The sequence below is a fragment of the Jaculus jaculus genome, chromosome 3 (genome assembly GCF_020740685.1).
Source record: "Jaculus jaculus isolate mJacJac1 chromosome 3, mJacJac1.mat.Y.cur, whole genome shotgun sequence".
Classification (NCBI taxonomy): domain Eukaryota; kingdom Metazoa; phylum Chordata; class Mammalia; order Rodentia; family Dipodidae; genus Jaculus; species Jaculus jaculus.
In genome coordinates, this window is record NC_059104.1 from 51,497,621 (window position 1) to 51,516,760 (window position 19,140).

Below are 19,140 nucleotides of genomic sequence, written 5' to 3' on the forward strand. Positions count from 1 at the left end.
AGGCCCTGGCATACCCATCTCTTTATATTTTTCTTTTTGTTCTCTCTCACATAAAATAAAGAAGATATTAAAACAGAAGAAAATTGCTACTTTGTCCATGTAGCACTTGCAATGCTGCAGCAGGTTTGACTTTCTCATTTCCTCCACTTGCTTTCCATCTTTCCTCTTCTCAGGTCCCACAGCAAATGTAGCATTTCTTGCAGCGTGATGTAAAAACTGTGCAAGCCAACCCTCTTTACATGCAGTATAGCATATTACATAGGGAAATCATGGTGTGTGATTGCATCAAGTACTAGAATAGTGGAAAGAGAGAAAATCTCAGTAGAGGAGGATACAGCTACTTGCTGAGGGTGACTAAGTATTTCTTGCCATTGGTCTTTCCATTCTCTCTGCTTGTTAGGAGCCAAGCTGCAATTTATTTTCTGTTTGTCATTTTTCACAATTTCATCTCATTTTTATATATTTTCCCATAATAATCTTATTATGATACTTTATTATGTTTCATTAAATACCACTTTGGTATTCAGGATTTTAAGAAGTACTCTTGAGGTTTGTTTTGGTCATCTTGTAAGTCTAGTTTTTATTATTTTAATGTGTCTTACTAAAATATTATACTGCTCCTGTTTGCAGTAGTTTAAGAAAATACATTTTGTTGAGACTCTGAAATTTGTATATGAAGGTTAGTCTGAATGTTTAACTTGCCTAGTGATAATAAAATATTATTTAAAGTTTCTTTAAGGAAATCAAATGTACCTGTTTTATAATGATATATGATAATCAGTGTAGCATTTTTTTAGCAATCTTGTTATGAAGTAAAGATCAAAATCTTTAGAAGGGGACTGGAGAGTTGGCTTAGCAGTTAAGGCATTTGCCTGCAAAGCCAAAGGGCCTTGGTTTGAATCCCCAGGGCCCTCATAAGCCAGGTGTACAAGAAGTATGCATCTGGAGTTCATTTTATATGGCTTGAGGCCCTATCGTGCCTGTTCTCTATCAGCCTCTCTCTCTATATATATATCTCTCTCACACACACACATAAGTAAATAAATAAATAAATAAAATGTTTAAAAAATATCTGGGAGGTATTCACAAAAGATTTTTTTAATTACAAAGATTGTTTAAATGTATACTTTCTATTTTTAATGGAAATCTTTACATAGCAGTTCTTAGAAATCATATTATAGAAAGCTTTTATTCATCCCTGACTGCTTTAAGTTTAAATATTTGTTGTTGTGATTTTTGACTTTGATTCTAAACCTTCTTTAGCATCTCTGGTATATAATTACCTTAATGAAAATTCCACTTGATTAAAAGTCCATATCCTAGATTTTAACATCTTTAATATTTGAGCTATTCTACTTCCCCATTATATTTTTAATTACTTTCACCATAAAATGCCAAATGTAAATTCAAAGTCTATTCCTTATACAAAAATTTGAGTGTTTGTAATATTTTATATAACTGAGTACATGAAAGTCAATACAGGAATCCTCTGTTAAGGAATCTCTAGGCAGTTGGAAATATAAGATGCATAAAAGGACAATTGTAAGAAAGCATAGCAGATTTTTTTAAAAATATATTTTTATTTATTTATAAGCAGAGAGAGACACCTAGACAGAAAGAGTGAGAATGGGTGCACCAGGGCATAGTGTTACTGCATATGAACTCCAGATGCATGTGCCACTTTGTGTGTCCACCTTCACATGGATATTGGGGAATCAAACCTAGGTAGCAAGGCTTGGCAGGCAGACACCTTAACTGCTGAGCAATCTCCCAAGCCCCGAACATAGCAGTTTGAAGGAAGAGGCAAGTACCAGTTATGATGGGTAGGTAAGGCACCTCTCAGGGTTCTTGCTGGGGTTTTGAAGATTCTTGTTACAAAGTTGGAATCAATGCAATACAGCCAAAGATAATAACTTTGGTGCGAGAATGACCTAGAGCTGCCTAGGTTTGGATGGGTCTCATTCTGGTGATCAGTTGTTACATAACCTGTTTACTAGTGTGCTTAAGCAAGGAAGAGATATCTTGGACTTACTTTTAGTTTAGAACTTCACATGCACATTGTGACAAAGGCAGTGAAGGAAACGTAGAAGAAAATATTTTCAATGATGTGGACTGTATTTGAGAAATTAGCATATTTAGGAGTTCAAGTACTAAAGGCATGAAGTACTTTGTGTCATGAATGAACTGACATTATTGTTTGTATCTGAACTACAGGAGAAAGATGGATCAAAACTAGCAGGTTAATAGTACAGAAGACATTCATGGTTCTTGTGCCCACTGAAATGTGGATATTATAGATGAATTGGCTGAGTGCAGGACACATGTCTAAGGGATATCCCATCTGATTCAGTATTAGCTAAGGAAAGTCAGGAGGCCTTAAAGTATTTTAGTCAGCTGTGTCTGATAAGTTATTTTTATTCTAAATAATGAGAAATAATTTTGCTGATTAAGAGATATGACTTAAGTTGAAAGATAAAATAGATCACAGGTCACATGCTCTAGTAAATAAATACTTTGTACACACATAGTGTACAATTTAAAAATTCCCCAATTTGGTTGAAATTTGTACTCTCCAAAACTATAGTTTTTCACCTCAAAGAGCTTTGCACATGTGGATAATAAATCTTTGAAGATGGACAAAGGAATTATCTATGGATAAATAGTAATTGCTGAAGAAGAAAATTTCCAAGGAATTCGTTAATTGCTCCTTAGTTTTACTTTTACCCATTAAATGGCTCTGAACATATATTATATTATATTATATTATATTATATTATATTATATTATATTATATTATCATATTATATTACATTATATTTGTGTAGGATTCACGCTCACCTTTTTCTCTTCCAAATGTGTTTTGGTCCTTATTTACAAACCAACAGTGAGAGGTTGGTCAATTATATTTAAATCCACTTAACAATAATGCACAAGTAATATAATTGGAGCCTCCAGATGAACCATGAGAAATGGCTTAGTGAGATTCCTTTCAGTAGATTAGTCACAAGAAACATTTTAAAAGGTAACTTGCTTACTCTTAATGTTGACCTTTAATGCTTGAACTCCCCAAAGTCCTAATGTGTTGTTCTTAAGAGCAGCAATTCTCCTTCAGCTGGTTTCCAGAATATACTGTTCCTGGCCTGATGATGTTTATGATGATGACTTTATTATTCCTTGGAATCTAGCATAGCTTATTTCACCCCATAAATTTTATCATTTCTTTTTTACTTCTATGAAGAAGAACAATGAAATGTATTATTTCTCAAAAATATTTCTTTATCTGATGTATAAGATTTGATCTGAGATAAAAATAAGAGGTAAGACCTTTCCATTTAACTGATGTGGAAGTTGAGCAAAAGAGAGGATACTTCAGATCACAGTCCCAATGGCTAACCAAGAGCTGGGAAAGACTACCGCCTTTTATGCAAGAGGAGTAAGGGTAAGAGCTGTCAGCCTCCCCAAGTCTGATATGCAAGGAGAGAAAGAAAAGGGTTTAGAGATGACAGTCCAACCATGAATGACCAGTGATTTAATCACTAATGCTTTGTAATGAATTTCCAACAAAGACTGAGGCAGAGAAGCCACAGGAGCTTCCTGGTCACCTAGCACAGAGCTGTGCTTAGAGGGGCTGCCGCCCTACTGCCTTGCACTGTGCAGCTCTTCACTTTGGCTGTTCTGAGTTGTTCCCATTATAATAAAAGCATCAGTGTAAGGACAGTACTTCCCCGAGTTGTCAGTCATCCTAGTGAACAATGGAATTTAAGAGAGTGTGTTTGTGGGGATCCTCAAATTTATAGCCAGGAATTCAGAAGTGTGGATGGCTTCCTGTACTCGGAACTGACACCTGAACTGAGGACATTCTTGGGGGGAAATGATGCCTTATTTTTGTACCACTAACTCTCTATAATTAATATTGAGTATAAATTGAACTGAGATAAATCCACTAGATAATAGAGAATCACTTGATATTCAAACAATATATTTGGTGCAGAAATAGAAAACCTAGAAATTAACAATCAAATAACAACCACAAAAGAATCTAATTCTTTTCTCCCCTAACAAATGCTATTGCAGTCAGGTTCACATTGCTGGGAGAAAACACCCGACCAAGAGCAGCTGCTGGTGTGGGGGATGTTTATTTTGGCTTACAGATTTGAGGGAACCTCCATGATGGCAGGGGAAAACAATGGGAAGAGCAGAAGGTGGACATTACCTCCAGGCCAACATGAGATGGACAACAGCAGTAGAAGATAGTGCCAAACACTGGCAAGGGGAAGCTGATACCCATAAGCCCGCCCAACAATACACTGTCTCCAGGAGGAGTCAATTCCCAAATTGCCATCAGCTGGGAACCTAAATGTCCTGAACACATAAGTTTATGAGGACCCATGAAGAAAACCACCACACATGCCTTGTACCTTTTGTTTTATGAGAACCTTCAGACCTATTTATTTTTACCCTAAATCTTTTCCATATTTAATGACATCATAATATAATTGTATTTTAAGAATATCCTTTTGTTCAATGGTATGAAATCACTTTAATTTCTCGTTTTTTTTAAAAAAGTAGCATTTCTTTATTTATCTGTCCATCAGTCCATCCATCCATGCAGACTTTCATTCGCTATTTAATGTTATTAATAGTAATGATAGGAGTTGTACAAAATAGTATGGTAATTTGTATAATTATTTTAAGAGTAAAAAATAGTGCTTGGAATGAAAGTGCCTGAGTTCATGTTTTAGACGTGGCAACTTGGTTGCGTGACTTTTTTTAATTTATCCTCTGAGCCTCTGTTTCCTAATGTGTAATCTGGCCATATTAATAATATATACATACTTCATGATGTTCTTATGAGGGTTCAAGGTAGATACACAGAGTACAACCAGGTCTACATAAATACTCACTAAAGCTTTTATGCTATTATACTGTTAATATTATCTTTATTACTAAATTTTCAGTAGTTAACTACTACTAAAATTTTACTATCCTTTAAAACAATTCATAGCACAAAAATCAATGCTTGCTTTAAGTTTTCCTGAACACACATCTACTTAATGAAAATCAATTAGGGGTTTTTAAAGCTTTATTTAATCAGGAATTTCAAATTTTTGAGTAATAAAATGGTCTGAACCACCTATAAAATTTCCTCAGAATTATAAAGCAAATGCTAATGATACATTAGAAGAGAGATCAAACAGACTAGGATAGCAAAAGGCACCTCTTCTGTAATGCAGAAAGAAAACTTCGAAAGATGCAAAATAGCCATGTGGAAATAAGAGTAAATGAAGCTCCATAGGCCTAATCAAATAGGAGTCCTGGTTGTGGATAATTGACCAGCAGACATAAAAGTGAACGAGCATTACATGGGAATTGTACATTGCCACCAAGAGTAATACAGCAACATGCTGGTGACAGGACTTAAATAGACTGAGTTATCACACAAAGTGCCACCTTTGTGCAAACATTTCATATAACCCTCTGTCTGTGTTACTGTTTCATCTATTTTAAGATGGGTTTGTAGGGTGGGATTCATGGCCACCTGCACGCTAAGCTTTCATTCTGCCACTGAGCTGTACTCCCAAAGTATAGCTTTCCTGGAAAGGTTCTATGGGGTGTACATAAGAAGTTTGAAAAAGAAAAGAAACAAAAGTCTGTTGGGAAAATATTTCTGTATATAAATTTAGAATGGCTTTGCCACAGTGAAAGCCAGAGGTCAGACATCATTATTCACAGAACTGTCAAATATGGCTCAACCACTGGACTCAGATAATTGTTGACAAATTTTCAACTTTTAACATTTTTCATAATATCGTTTATATGTATATTTGTGTATGGCATGCATGTGTGTATGTATGCATATACATATTCATCTTGACACATATGCATGTATGTGTGCACATGTGCATTTGTGTGGTGGCCAGAGATTGATGTCAAGGGTCTTCCTCACACATATTCCACTTTATTTAAAGAGGCATTCTCTTAGTGAACTCAGAGCTCCCTGGGACTCTTCTAGCTAGCTCTCTTGTTCATGGGATATCTTTCTTTTCCTCCTGGGTGGCCACCATGCTTACCCCACATTTGCATGGATGCTGAGGATCCAAGTTTAGGTCCCTAGGCTTTCATAGCAATTACTCCACCCATTTAGCTCCTACATTGTATATTAAAAAACAAAAAGAAACAATTTGATTAGATTGATTAGATTTGATTATTAGTAGATATTGTTTTGCATACATACAGTTAGGTAAAAACATCAAACACCATTTCCTGTTCTAATACACTGTTTTCACATTTCTTTGCATTTCCATTCTTTGAAATAAGGATGTAGGCCATGGTGTGTAAACCTCAGTTCTATTTTGTGAGACAGGTGTTTGTAAACCTCTGTTCTATTTTTCTTGGACATTTAGGTTTCTTCCAAAGGTATTGCCATTATTATAGATAAAACTTATGCCCATTTCTTGAGATTAGTTCAAAACTTGAAATGACAGACATTTAGAATGAGTGTACTATATTCATGTTAAAACATAATTTTATATAATTCACGTTCTTAGGAAGCAAAATTTTTAAATAAAATTTTTAACCAAAATTATTATGTAGCAAATATCCTGAAAGTTGGTTAGGAGCCACTGCATCTTTATGTAGTGATTGCTCTATACTGTAGTGTCATGTTGGCTTGACTGCAGACATGAGACTGGGTCTAAATGCTTCTGTTTTGCTGAGAGGCCAGTACCTCTTATCAGTGACTCAGCCATCGGGGTTAATTTGCTTGCTCATTATAGTGGGAGAACAAATCAGAGGAGAATATCAATTATTAGATAATATATATAGATTGTATTTAGGGAGTCATTAAGGACAGCTTTGTCATCTTAAATCACTTCCCCTACCTTTCTCTCATTTTAGAAATTAGTATGGCCAACACCTTTTGTACATCATTCCCAGCTATTCAACAGTTCTCCTAGGAGATAGTTTGGGGGAATATAAAAATGAAATTTAAATAATTATAAGATTGAAACCCTGTTTAACTTTGTCTCTATCTGAATAGGTCATATTTCTCAAGTTTTCTTTATTTAAAAAAAAAGTTTTTTATCCCCCTAAAATTTGCCTTCTGTTTTAAAGAACCTATTGTTGGATTTCCTTTATATCTACATTTAAAATTCAAAAGGTTCAAAAATAAACTTAGTGAAATTCAGCTTTTTAAACTGATTTTTCTTACTATTATGTCCTTCACAACTGTTTGGTTTCTAGATTGTTTTACCTTTCATATATTATAATTTTGTCCTTTCAAGGCATTTAATACACTCTCTTTTAGTCTCTGTAGAAACGCTGGAAAAGAATTTGAAGCAGATGGGAAGGCAGCTTCAACAGCTTGAGAAGGATTTGGAAACCTTTCCCCCTCCTGAGGACTTGCATGACAAGTTTGTGATAAAGATGTCCATATCCTTTTGATATCTAAATAAATCGCTAGTGACTTGGAGTTACAATTTATTTAATAGTGTTTTCTTTTTTGCATTACCAAACATCATTGTATAGTCTTGCAGATAAATTAACCAGGTATATTCATTATGAATACTGTAGCATTCTCCGTTCTTTTCTCTTTTTTGTCTACTTGAATAATAGGATGTTTTTCCATCTTTCTTTATATACCTAATTTCTTCTGATATTCATAATAAATGGTACTGAAGCTTAGCTTGAGGACGTTCAAAGCTAAAGTCATAACATGGTTTGCATTCTTTTGAAATATTTTTCAGGAAATAGATATAGACTCCATAAACTCATAGCATGACTAGTTGGCTTAGAGGGTTGATATGCATTAGAAATTAACTCACATTACACAAAATTTAATGTTTCCTTTAGAAATGGAACTTAGCTCCAAAATAAAATGGAGTCTGTCTCAGTCACTTGTGTTCATATTCTCCTAGCCTAGGATGAAATTGACAAGGGTATATAAATTAATAGCATGAGCCTTGTGCTTGTTTGATTTAACGTTTTATTATCAGTAACTTTGCAGCTTAATCTCCAATGAGTAACTAAATAATGAACTTGCTTTATTTCCTGAAACTAATGTTGAGTTGTTTTGCAAAGCAGTGTGTGCAATCAGAGACTGATAACTTTCCTGTTGTAATGAAGTGTTGTTACGATGCATTATTAAAATCCCATATGGGTATGTGAGTTCTCTATGAAAAGTCAATCTAGTTCTAAAATGAGGACTTATAAATATACATCACTAGTGTTTCAAACGAATATTCTTGGGACAAAATGACTTACTTTATCTACCTCTTCTCGCTTGAGAGTTGGTGAAGCACACAGTTATTACTTGGTGTGTCAGAGACTTTACTCTGAATGCTTGCAGCTTCATTGTGAATTAGCTCAGTGATAGCTCCTTCACTGTCTTTGTTAGGAAATATCATAAAATGTATCTGCTATCCCATCAAATGCCTTACTAAGGAGGCTGTCTTTTCACTATACTTTATTCATAGAAGTACAGTCTTGTACCCCCTCTCAATCAACAAAGTGTGCTTTTCAGGAATGAATGTACATTGCAGTAATATCACCTTAAGTGATCTTGCTGTTTTCTTTCATCATGGTAGAATGTTTGCATATGACTATGGCCTTATCACTATTGGTAATTGAAGAGGTATTTTTTGTTTGCCATAGACAGCAAGCATTTAGAGAAGACTACTTTCCATTAGTTTCTGGCAATCCTCTGAGTGTGCCAATGATAAAGCTCAGGGTTCTCTGACTTGTGTAAATTTCTGTGCTGGGAACTCAGGCTGTAGGATCCTGCTCAGCACACATTCTCAGGGCACATCCATCCTTCTGTTATATGACACAAGAAGCTGAAAGGTATGCAGCTCGTACAAAGAAGCCAGCAGGAAATCAGAGCAGGAAGATGAGGCTTTGTTGGGAATGGTTTTTCATTCTGAGCACAATTATACTCCATGGACAAGAGAGCTTCTATATCTTGTCGCTGAGTATCACAACCTCGATGCCTCTAATGAACTGATTAGCATTCATGTATCTTTTGGAAGTCAGATATATGAACAGTTGGTGCACTTTGCTATTGACAAAGCTTATAATCATAAATATTCTTTGCTAAGATTAGATTGCACTCGTTTGCTTTTCATCTTAGTTAGGCATACTAGTTTTGAAGTAATTAAAGTCATTCATTGCAAGACTTTGTTTACTTTAATTAGGACTGACAAGTCAGATTTTGAATATTAAATGCATTTATACAGATCTTATTAAGATAGAAAATTGTGAGTTCCTTGTATCTTAGAAAGTGGGAGTATTTGGAAACTGCAATCCACACAGTGAATAAAAATGTACTAATTGTAGTTTGTTTTTAGTATTTTTTTCAGCAAACTTTATGTATCATCTTTAAATGCTTATCAGTTGAACATATCAAATATTAAGTTCATCAAGCAATTCTTAAAGAATGTGGATTATGTAATTTGTTAAAGATGAAGCTTTATAAGTAAATATTTACTAAAACATTATGATTTAGGGAACTATTAAATAATCTTTTAATAGACTTGTTTTAACTTATTTAAAGGCAATATTAAAATGTGAAACTTTAGCAACATCACTCAATTACTGTTTTTGTTCTTTCAGGTATACTTTACAGCTATTTTTTTTTACCATAAAAATAACTATGTAATGTGTCCTTCAAATGCATGTTCAAAATTTCATATATCACTGACATTGTTATATTATTTGCCAGTTCCTAAGCCTCCTCAGACTATAACTCGTTGAACAGTTCTACAGTAAACACTGGTGTCAGAATGTGAAACAGGTATTTTGAAGTAGCCTCATCAGTATTGTTATATACCAACTATTATATGTGATGTAAACAAACTTATAAAATTTTTCTTACAATGAAACTTAAGAAAATGACCGGATCCATATCATGTAGTACCTATTCTTTTGTTTTGTACTTTACATTTGTATCTTCTAAGAAAATTAACACATAAGATCATAGGACATGCCCTTGAAGTTCTCCTACAAGCACTTGTCTCTTCATTTTCTTCCTAACTCTCTCCTGAGTGTCTTAGAAAAAAATCATTTTACTAGACATTTCTATATGTTTTCATCTTTATCACAAATTACTTACCATGTAATATTTTTTGAATTTTGTCATCAAAAGTCCACTTTTTTTACATGTCCTTTTCTTTTGTTACAATATGTAGCGATGTTTTATGCACTTCTCTGATTATAGAAGCTTACACTACCCCTGTAAATTCACTGATTGACTTGTATCTATATTGTACAATGCATATTATACAGTGTTTTGCAGTTGAATGAATTGGAAGCTTTTTTGTTCTTTTAGTTTGACTGCAACTGGCAAGTAAACTTGGGCCATTGGAATGGCTTAAATTTGAACCTGTATACTATGTGTAACCATTATAGGAGGAGAAGTTGTGTAATTGAGTGGCAGCTTTTTTTTTTAATATGTGGATGAGCATTCTTTTTTTTTTTTTTTTGCTTCAGTGTTCCCTTTCTTTGTTTTTATTATATTCGTTATTTATTATTATCTTTTTCCCACTTACCCATTCTTTTTTTCTTGTATACCCTAAATGAATTTTTTTCTTTCTTTTTTTTATTAGTTTTGTACTCAGTGAATATAGTCAAGTTGGTACCATTGTTAGCCTCCCCCCTGACCGCCTTCTCTGCAGGGACCCTCCTTGTTGTGGAATATGGGTCATGCTTTGTGGGGTTAGCTATCAGTTATGAGTAGGAGGCAATGCCTCTGTGTATCATGACCCAATGTGTAGCTCTGACATTCTTTCCACCCCCTCTTCCACAAATTTCCCTGAGCCACTTACCCATTCTTAATGAATTCTTCAGATTTTGTTAAACAAATGCCTACATCTCTTTGAGTCCTCCTATTCTTTTCATGTTTATAGGCCTCATTACACTCAACTGTTATATATTGAGTCATGGTTCTTTTAGTCAACTTTTCCTTCTTAGCCAGGATTTCCTGACTACCCAGCTCGTAGCCTTTCTGTCTATGTAATATCAGATACTTTCAGATCTTTTTAACATTATGTGGAATCCTCACACATTTACTTATAATCTGCATTCATATTCTAGAATACATATTCTATTAGCACAGAGCTTCATCCTAGCTATTTAGGTACTGCTTTCTGTACTAAACACAAGTGTTTGAAATACATTAGACTTATCAATATTTACTGAATGACAAACTGGGTTCATGTCCCAGAAAAAGCCTATCAAAAGTCTTTGATATGGAGGACTAATGAAGCTCATCCTTGAAAGTTACTGGAAGCACTGTGCTTCTTTTTAAAAATATTTATTCATTTTCAACCAGAGAGAAATAGAGAAGAGAGACAAAGAATGGACATGCCAGGGACTAGCCACTTCAAACAAACTCCAGGTCCATGCACCATTTTGTGCGTCTGGCTTTAAGTGGGTACTGAAAAATCCAATCCAGGTCCTTAGTCTTTGCAGGCAAAGCTCTTAACCTCTGAGCCATCTGTCCATCCTGGAAGCACTGTATGTCCTGTGATAGTGGTGCAATAAAAATGGGGCGTGATCTAAGAGTAAGTATGGAGTCTGGTTGTGGTAGGTAGTTTGAGAATACGTAATACAAGCATCCCAGATCTGTGTGCAACATGAAATTCTTGTATTTCATATGTGATCCTCCAAATAGTAAGATTATAGTGGTTCAAGCAGGAATATGTGAAAATTTCTCCTTGGTTTGATAAATGAAAAGAAAATAGATTTCTCAGAACATAAGGCAGTTGTCATACCCATGCATACATCAAAAGCTATCTTTGAGCCAGGCATGGTGGTACACACCTTTAATCCCAGCACTTGGGAGGCAGAGTTGGGAGGATTGCCTTGAGTTCAAGACCACCCTGAGACTACATAGGGAAATCCAGGTCAGCCTGGGCTAGAGCCAAACACTACCTTAAAAAAATAATAAAATAAATAAAATAAGAAAGTTTATCTTGTGGAAAGGATAATGCTTAGTAACCCCTTATATAGACATCTGTCCTTCCTTCCTTCTTTTTCTTTTGTCTTCTTTCTATTTTTCTTTCTTGAAAGGATCACACACTGTGGCCCAGGTTGGCCTACATGGCTGTCCTGCCTTAGCCCTCAAATGTTGTAATTATACATATGAGCCACCATGCCAGCTTTGGTCATTTCTTTTATTTGGAGTTCAGTTGTTGACAAAAAGACATCTAGTTTTGTTTTCTCTCGGATCATCGTGATATTTTCACCATCTCTTAAATTAGAGAGTAGCCTGTCTAAGCCTCCTCAGTATGCCTTATATGCCTTACATATGTAACCAGTTATACTACCCCATCACATAGTCATTTTGAACTTCTAAGGATTAATTTGGCTATTTCCAAAATTATCTTAGTTTAATCACAGTTTTACCATTCTTGTGGGTAATTCAAATTATTCAAAACTCCACTTTATTTCCTTTGGGAACAAATTGTTCTATACATGATAATAATAAGAAAATTAGCTTAAAAGCTGCTTGGCTGTTAGGACAAATCTATGTCATTTCTTGGTTCTGGCTCTAACTTATCTTTTCTGTCACAATGTAATGGAATTATAATGCTTTTCTAAGTATATGCAAACCTATTTTTGGTGTTTTATTGTTCTTACATATAAGTTTACTAAGTGCCATTGCTGTATTTCAATGTTTATCACATAGATTCTTGAGACTGGAAATGTCCCCTTCTTGTATAGTAAGATAATATTACTAATGTTCATAAAATAGATCTTCTCAAAAATAAAAACTCTGGAGGGATGGCTTAGCAGTTAAGGTGGTTGCCTGTAAAGCTAAAGGACCCAGGTTCAATTCCTTAGGATCCACATAAGCCAGGCGCACAAGGTGGTGCTTGGATCTAGAGTTTGCAGTTTGTGGAGGCCCTCCCCGCCACCTCGGACTCTGTCAAGTAAATAAATTAATAAAAGTTCAAAAAAAACTTAAAAAAATAAAAACCCTTATAAGTGGTGATATAGGCAGAAGAGGAAAAGTTGCCTGGTCCCTCCGTTAGAGGCACTTACCAACCATGTCTTCTTAGGTCTATATACATGTCCATACTCTTACACATGTCATATAATTACCACGTGCTGAGCAATTGCTAAACTGGAGCTCTGTATACTCATACACGTGTCTATTCATCGGCAGCACACAATTTTATGGGTGGAAGCTCTATGATTTTTCACAAGACCCTTTTCATACCTGTTGCCGTCCCTTCACCCCCAAGGTTGTGGAATAATAATACTGTGGTGAAATAAGTAATTGGCACCAATGCCCCTGGACTTGACTGACTCCAGCTAATATTGTGGCATGTAGGTAAGATATGACTCCAGGTACATTGGTGGAACAGACAGTAAATGTTGAATACATGTGCCAGAAGTGTTCTAAGAATAATCCCTACTGAAGAATTTCACTAGAAATAGCATAACCTCATTGTAGATCTAATAGTAGAAATATGCTTAAAGAATTAAGAGAATACTATACTTGACATGATTATATTGGGGCAACTCATCATGGAAGAGAATAATTTGGAACCATTTGTCAGGACAAGTGAATGCAGAAAAGGATTTCTTTTAGGTAGAAGTTAAGCATGTAAAGGATCCACATACCTGTGCTTTCTTTGGAGAAGGGTGCAATTTCTGAAAGGGTGTGTACCCTTTCCTGTTAGGGAGAAAAGTATTGTTTTGCCATAGTTGAGACCACAGTCCAGCTTGGCTGGGAAAGCATCTTGATGGGACCAGCTCTTGCTGTGGTGGTGGGAGCCGGAGGCAGCTGGACACGTGTCCACAGCCAGAAGTAGAAGAAGAGGGATCCTAATGTGCAGCTCACTTCCATTCACCCACATTCAGGGGGCCTCTCTCCTCAATGAAGCCAAACTGCCCAGGAAATTGCCTCAGAAGCATGTCCAGAAGTATGGCTCCGAGGTGATTCCAGAGCCAGTCAAGTTGACAGTGCATAATAACAATTCCTAATTGACTTGCTAAATCAGCTTATAAGTCTGATGATTTGTGGGTGAGTGTTTCACATTACAAATGAATATGCTATTTGATAATAGGGATTGCATGTACATTAAAAGTTAACTTTGAATGTACATTTGTTCTTTTAAATCCTATATATACCTTTTTGCTGAGCATATAATGATTGAGTGGAAGGAGAGAGGGTGTAGACTGAGGCTGGGTAACTGGACTGTTGCATTGTCTTGAGGAATTGTAGGCTCTTTTATGTGTCCTGGCCTTCATTCCTCCCTCCCTCCCTTCCTATCTGCTCTCTCCTTTCATTGATTCTCTCATTCTCATTTTCTAAGTGAAAGACCTTCCTTAGCTACGTTATTCTCTCCCTGGCAAAGCTCTATCTAACATGAAGAATTATATAATTTTTGTCATTGTGCAAAATGTTCTTTTAGATACCTGTATTCCAATTATGGTTCCCGTCTCATAACCTGAATCCAAGTTTTGCTTTAAATTCTACTAATGTCTGTTTATATGTTTGCATTAGTAAAGATAAAATGACTTACCTAAGTTTATGTTTCTGGGCTGTATTTTTTCACATGAAATTTAAAGGAGTCATAGGCCATAATAATGGATGTTGTAAGAGTTACCTTTTCTGGATGTGGTGTGGTGATTTTATATCTTACTTTCTTGGCAATTTTTTTATACAAGGAGGGATTTTCTAAGGGTTGTTCAGAAAAAAATACTTTCTACTAGTGGCCATCAACTCACCTTAGTTTAGTGACTCAATCTCTGTGGTCAAAAGTTAGTGGGTAAACAGTTTGTATATATGTGCATATTTTGTACTATTTGCACTACTGTGTTTGTGTGTGCAAGCATAGCTTTTATTAATGTGTTATATGAAAGAAATTATGTAAAAGTATTATGAAAGAGAAGGTAAAACATTGATTTGTTTATATTATAAGTTTGGTTTTGTTGTTGTTACTTGATTTTTTGAGGTGGTGTCTCACTGTAGCTCGGGCTGACTATGTAGTCACAAGGTGGCCTCAAACTCAAGATAGTCCTCCTACCCTGGCCTCCCAAGTACTGGGATGAAAGGCATGCATCCCCATGCCCTGCTGAAGTTTTTTTTTTAAATTTTTTTTTAATTTTTATTTTATTTATTTGATAGTGACATAGAGAGAAAGAGGCAGATAGGGAGAGAAGACAGAGAATGGGCACGCCAGGGCCTCCAGCCACTGCAAACGAACTCCAGATGCATGCACCCCCTTGTGCATCTGGCTAATGTGGGATCTGGGGAACTGAGCCTCGAACTGGGGTCCTTAGGCTTCACAGGCAAGTGCTTAACCACTAAGTCATCTCTCCAGCCCCCTGCTGAAGTTTTTAACTCATAAAACCTTATTTTTATATTCTCAGGTAAGCTTACAATAAATACCAGGACAGTAATACCACCTATTTGTAGATAGTCCTAGTTGCTTCATCGTTCTTGAGGTGTTGCTGAATTGGCTCATGTAGTCCTCACAGCAGCACTATGAAGTGAGTGACATTATTATTCCCATTTTATGGATAAGGAAGCCAGCACAGAGAGAGGTAAAGACCTTGTGTTCAAGTGTCCCAAATTGTTCACTGTGACTGCCTTTTCCAGGGACATTTTTGTATTTTGTTTTGTTTTGTTTTGTTTGTTTTTCAAGGTAGGGTCTCACTCTGGCTCAAGCTGACCTGGAATTCACTATGTAGTCTCAGGGTGGCCTTGAACTCTTGCTGATCCTCCTACCTCTGCTTCCCAAGTGCTGGGATTAAAGGCATGCACCACCACACCAGGCTTCTCGGACATTTTTTAATTACTCATTTGTGCATGTGTATAGACAGGCTTGCATGCCAGGGTGCATGTGTGTAGATCAGAGGACAACTTCTAAGTGTTAGTGCTTCCCTTTCTTTGAGATGGGTCTTTTGCTATGGAAAATGAGCTGCCAGACTATAAAGAAACTTCAATGTAGCTGACCCAGGAGCTTCGTATTCTCCTGGTTCTGCCTGCCCTTCTCACAGATGTATATGCTATTTGCATCTAGCTTTACATGACTGCTGGGGAATTGAACTGCCCAGCAGGTCTTTGCAAGTGTCTTTATCTGCCAAGTCATTTCACCAGCCCTTTTAGTGATATATTTTTCATTTTAATGTTATTCTATTTACTTAATTTTAACTAATGAACTTTCAAAAAATCATATCACATGACCTGTTTAGTATTATTACCATAAATTTGGAGAAAACTTTTTGACCCAATTGTAAAAGATAATTGTCAGTTATATAAATATTTGACTTTTCTGATTATTTTGTCAAAGGTAATTAGAAATTGAATTTAAGATTCTTTAGCTGTATGTTATACATAGATGGCCATAAATGATTTTGGACTTTTAGAAATGTATCAATGTTAAATAAAAATTAGACTAAAATATTGGAATTATAAATGCCTCAACTTTTTTCTCCTAAAGCATTTCTTTGTAACTTTCAGAAAACCTTAACTGTAATTTACAGCTTTGTTGTCAGTGCAAAAGAACAATATGAGAATCTTTCTAAATTACTTGAAAACATGGCAGAATTGTACCAGAGTATAATGGGATATTATGCCCTTGATATGAAGAAGATCTCCGTGGAAGACTTTTTTACTGACTTGAGTAACTTCAGAACTACGTTCATGGTATGGTAAAGTTTTTAGTTTGTCTTTTCAAAAGCATTTTTCTATCTATACTTTCTCACTGGGTCTTTTATTACCTCATTCTATTGTTGTTGTCTGCAATGAAACCTCTTTTCTGCTAAAAATTAGCCTTAAAATTTTCAGATTTTAAATTATTGAAAAATGTGGTTTTTTTTCCTCTTTTAGGCCCTTTCAATGTTAAGCTGTAATCAGATATTTTGATTAAAAAAGTGACAAATTCTGAAGTGTTTCTTAAAGACTCCCACGTGGCTGATAACAGAGCTCTTTTGTGACAAGTTTTTGGCTGTGAATTTGCTTCTTTATACTTAAGATCGATTTATATTTTTGTGGTATAATTTTACCAAATTCCATGCAGCTCCAGTGAAGCTTTGCTCCCCACTTTTTAATGCGTTGTACAATAAGCTCCCTGCAATTTTCCTTTGACTAGGCTTTATGTTCCTAGGGTTTTCTTCAGACACTTCAATAGGGAGGTCAGGTCTTTGAGGTAGAATCCTTTCATTTAGGCATTAAAAAGATCTTTTGAAACGTATTAGCTGATTATGTAGGGGAAAAAACGCACACATATTGAAGTGAGAAGGCATTGTTGCCTCCCTAGGGAAACTGGTGATACAGTTCTATGAGGAAAAAGTTGTTACTCTTAATAAATGGGTAAATCATTTCTATATTTCAGCAAATGTTTGTGAGGATGAAAAAGTTTGTAGCATAAAGAAAAAGAAGATTGAACTTCAAAAGCTACTTCTTTTTAATCTCGGGAAAACCTTACATGCTCACCCTGTGAATCTTGGTTATAATCACTCAAAAGTCATTAGGTAGGCTTTTATGAAAACCATTTTGAAAGAAAATTAGCCTACAACAAACATTTACCCAATGCTGTGTTTTATTTCCTCTATAAAGTCATAGTGATTCCTTAAATTGTTTATCACTACCAGGTATAATTTGGTCAATGTGTTGTGTATTTTCTGTCACTTTGTGTTATGTTCTGTATATTAATTTGAGTTATATGATGTTTTGTGGTGAAGCATGGCTTGGTAGAAGTTCACAATTGGCCCCAGAGTAGCCATGTGGATAGAGACATCTGTTTGGTCTTCCGGAACCTCCGTTTGCATATTTATGGGAAGACAGTGAATTCCTTTCTTGCTTGAATGTTTATTGAAGGAGATAATTTATTAAAAATGTTTATCCTAGTTTCTACCACTTCGTAGTTGTTCAGTAAATTACAATGCAATGCAGGGTTAATTTCACAGACATGAGGTTCCAAACCCTTCATAGTCCAAACAGAGCACTGTCCCTTGTCTAGCTCCTGAGAGATTCTTCCTAAGTATGGGGAATGTTCTGTCTGATAAAGGGCACCGTTATATATACAGGGCCTTCAATCAATCTAGACAGACTGTGATAAAAGCATGATTTATGGTGAATGCCTGTTTGTGTTACTGTAGTGCCCTCAGCTACACTATGTCAATTTGCCTTGTTAAGGGACTCGAGCCTGAGTAGCTGTGATCAGTCAAACAGGTGGTCCACTAAAATACCTTGGCACTAAATTTTGGGTGAGCTTCCCTGCTTGTTCACCTGCTTCCTTGTCTGTATACGTATTGTCACAGACCATTATCATGATTATTGTTATCATTATGATGCAGTCTCCTCTGTCCCCTAACATGACAACCAACCAGAGTTTGGTACCAGGTTTCTTCAACACTTCATCCTCTGCAGGCTCTCTCTTTTGGATTACCCTCTACATCATTTCTCTGTAATGCCCATAATAGTGAGTGCAATGGCTTTTCCTAATTTCTGTAAGTCTTTCTACAAACTGTCAAATCTGATGGTATTCTTGGTCTTGGGATCTCTGATTACATTACAGTTGATGTTTAAATGGTTATATGAAGCACTACCCTTTATTTTCTGAGCATTTTTTGTGTGTGTGTGAACGAGACATTGTTTTAACCATAACATATCAGTCATTCATTATAGCTCATTTTTAGTTGCCATCCCTATTCAACAGCTGATGAAACAGGCACAGAGGTAGAACTGTCTGAAGGTTATCTGCTGAAAAATAATGGAACCAGAGCCTGAGCCCATGTGCTCTTCCATGGGGGCCTGTCACACTGTCATGTTGACTGTACTCTGTAGTTGCTGTTCCACATTACAAATAAGAACACTGGTGCTCAATTCAGTAGCACATACACTAAAAGTAGACCGACACTGAGAGGATTAGCATATCCTTGCACAAATATGAGCATTGTCATATTTGGACAAGTTCCTAATGACATTAAAGAGATATTGTATGTAATTATCAGAGTTGGAAGTTGAATGCAGGTCTAATTCCAAGTTTTCCCAAGATCAAGGAGTAGAAGGCTTGAGAGCACTATGAATGTAGCTTGACATTTCTATAAGCAAGAGTGAGTAGAGGGAGAAGTTACTTGGATAGCAGAGTGATTGCTTTGATTTGCCAGTTTCACAGTTCTGTT

General features: G+C 35.7%; 1 protein-coding gene across 4 annotated transcripts in view; it reads left to right on the forward strand.

Moving 5' to 3' along the window:
- Window positions 1-19,140, forward strand: part of Diaph3 (diaphanous related formin 3) — a 530,142-nt gene that overhangs the window by 331,741 nt on the left and 179,261 nt on the right. For all 4 annotated transcript variants that reach the window (XM_045145419.1, XM_004651009.2, XM_045145418.1 and 1 more), the window contains 2 exons: window positions 7,307-7,431; window positions 16,496-16,660. In XM_045145419.1, the coding sequence (XP_045001354.1) occupies window positions 7,307-7,431; window positions 16,496-16,660 (290 nt within the window). The remainder of the gene's footprint in view (window positions 1-7,306; window positions 7,432-16,495; window positions 16,661-19,140) is intronic.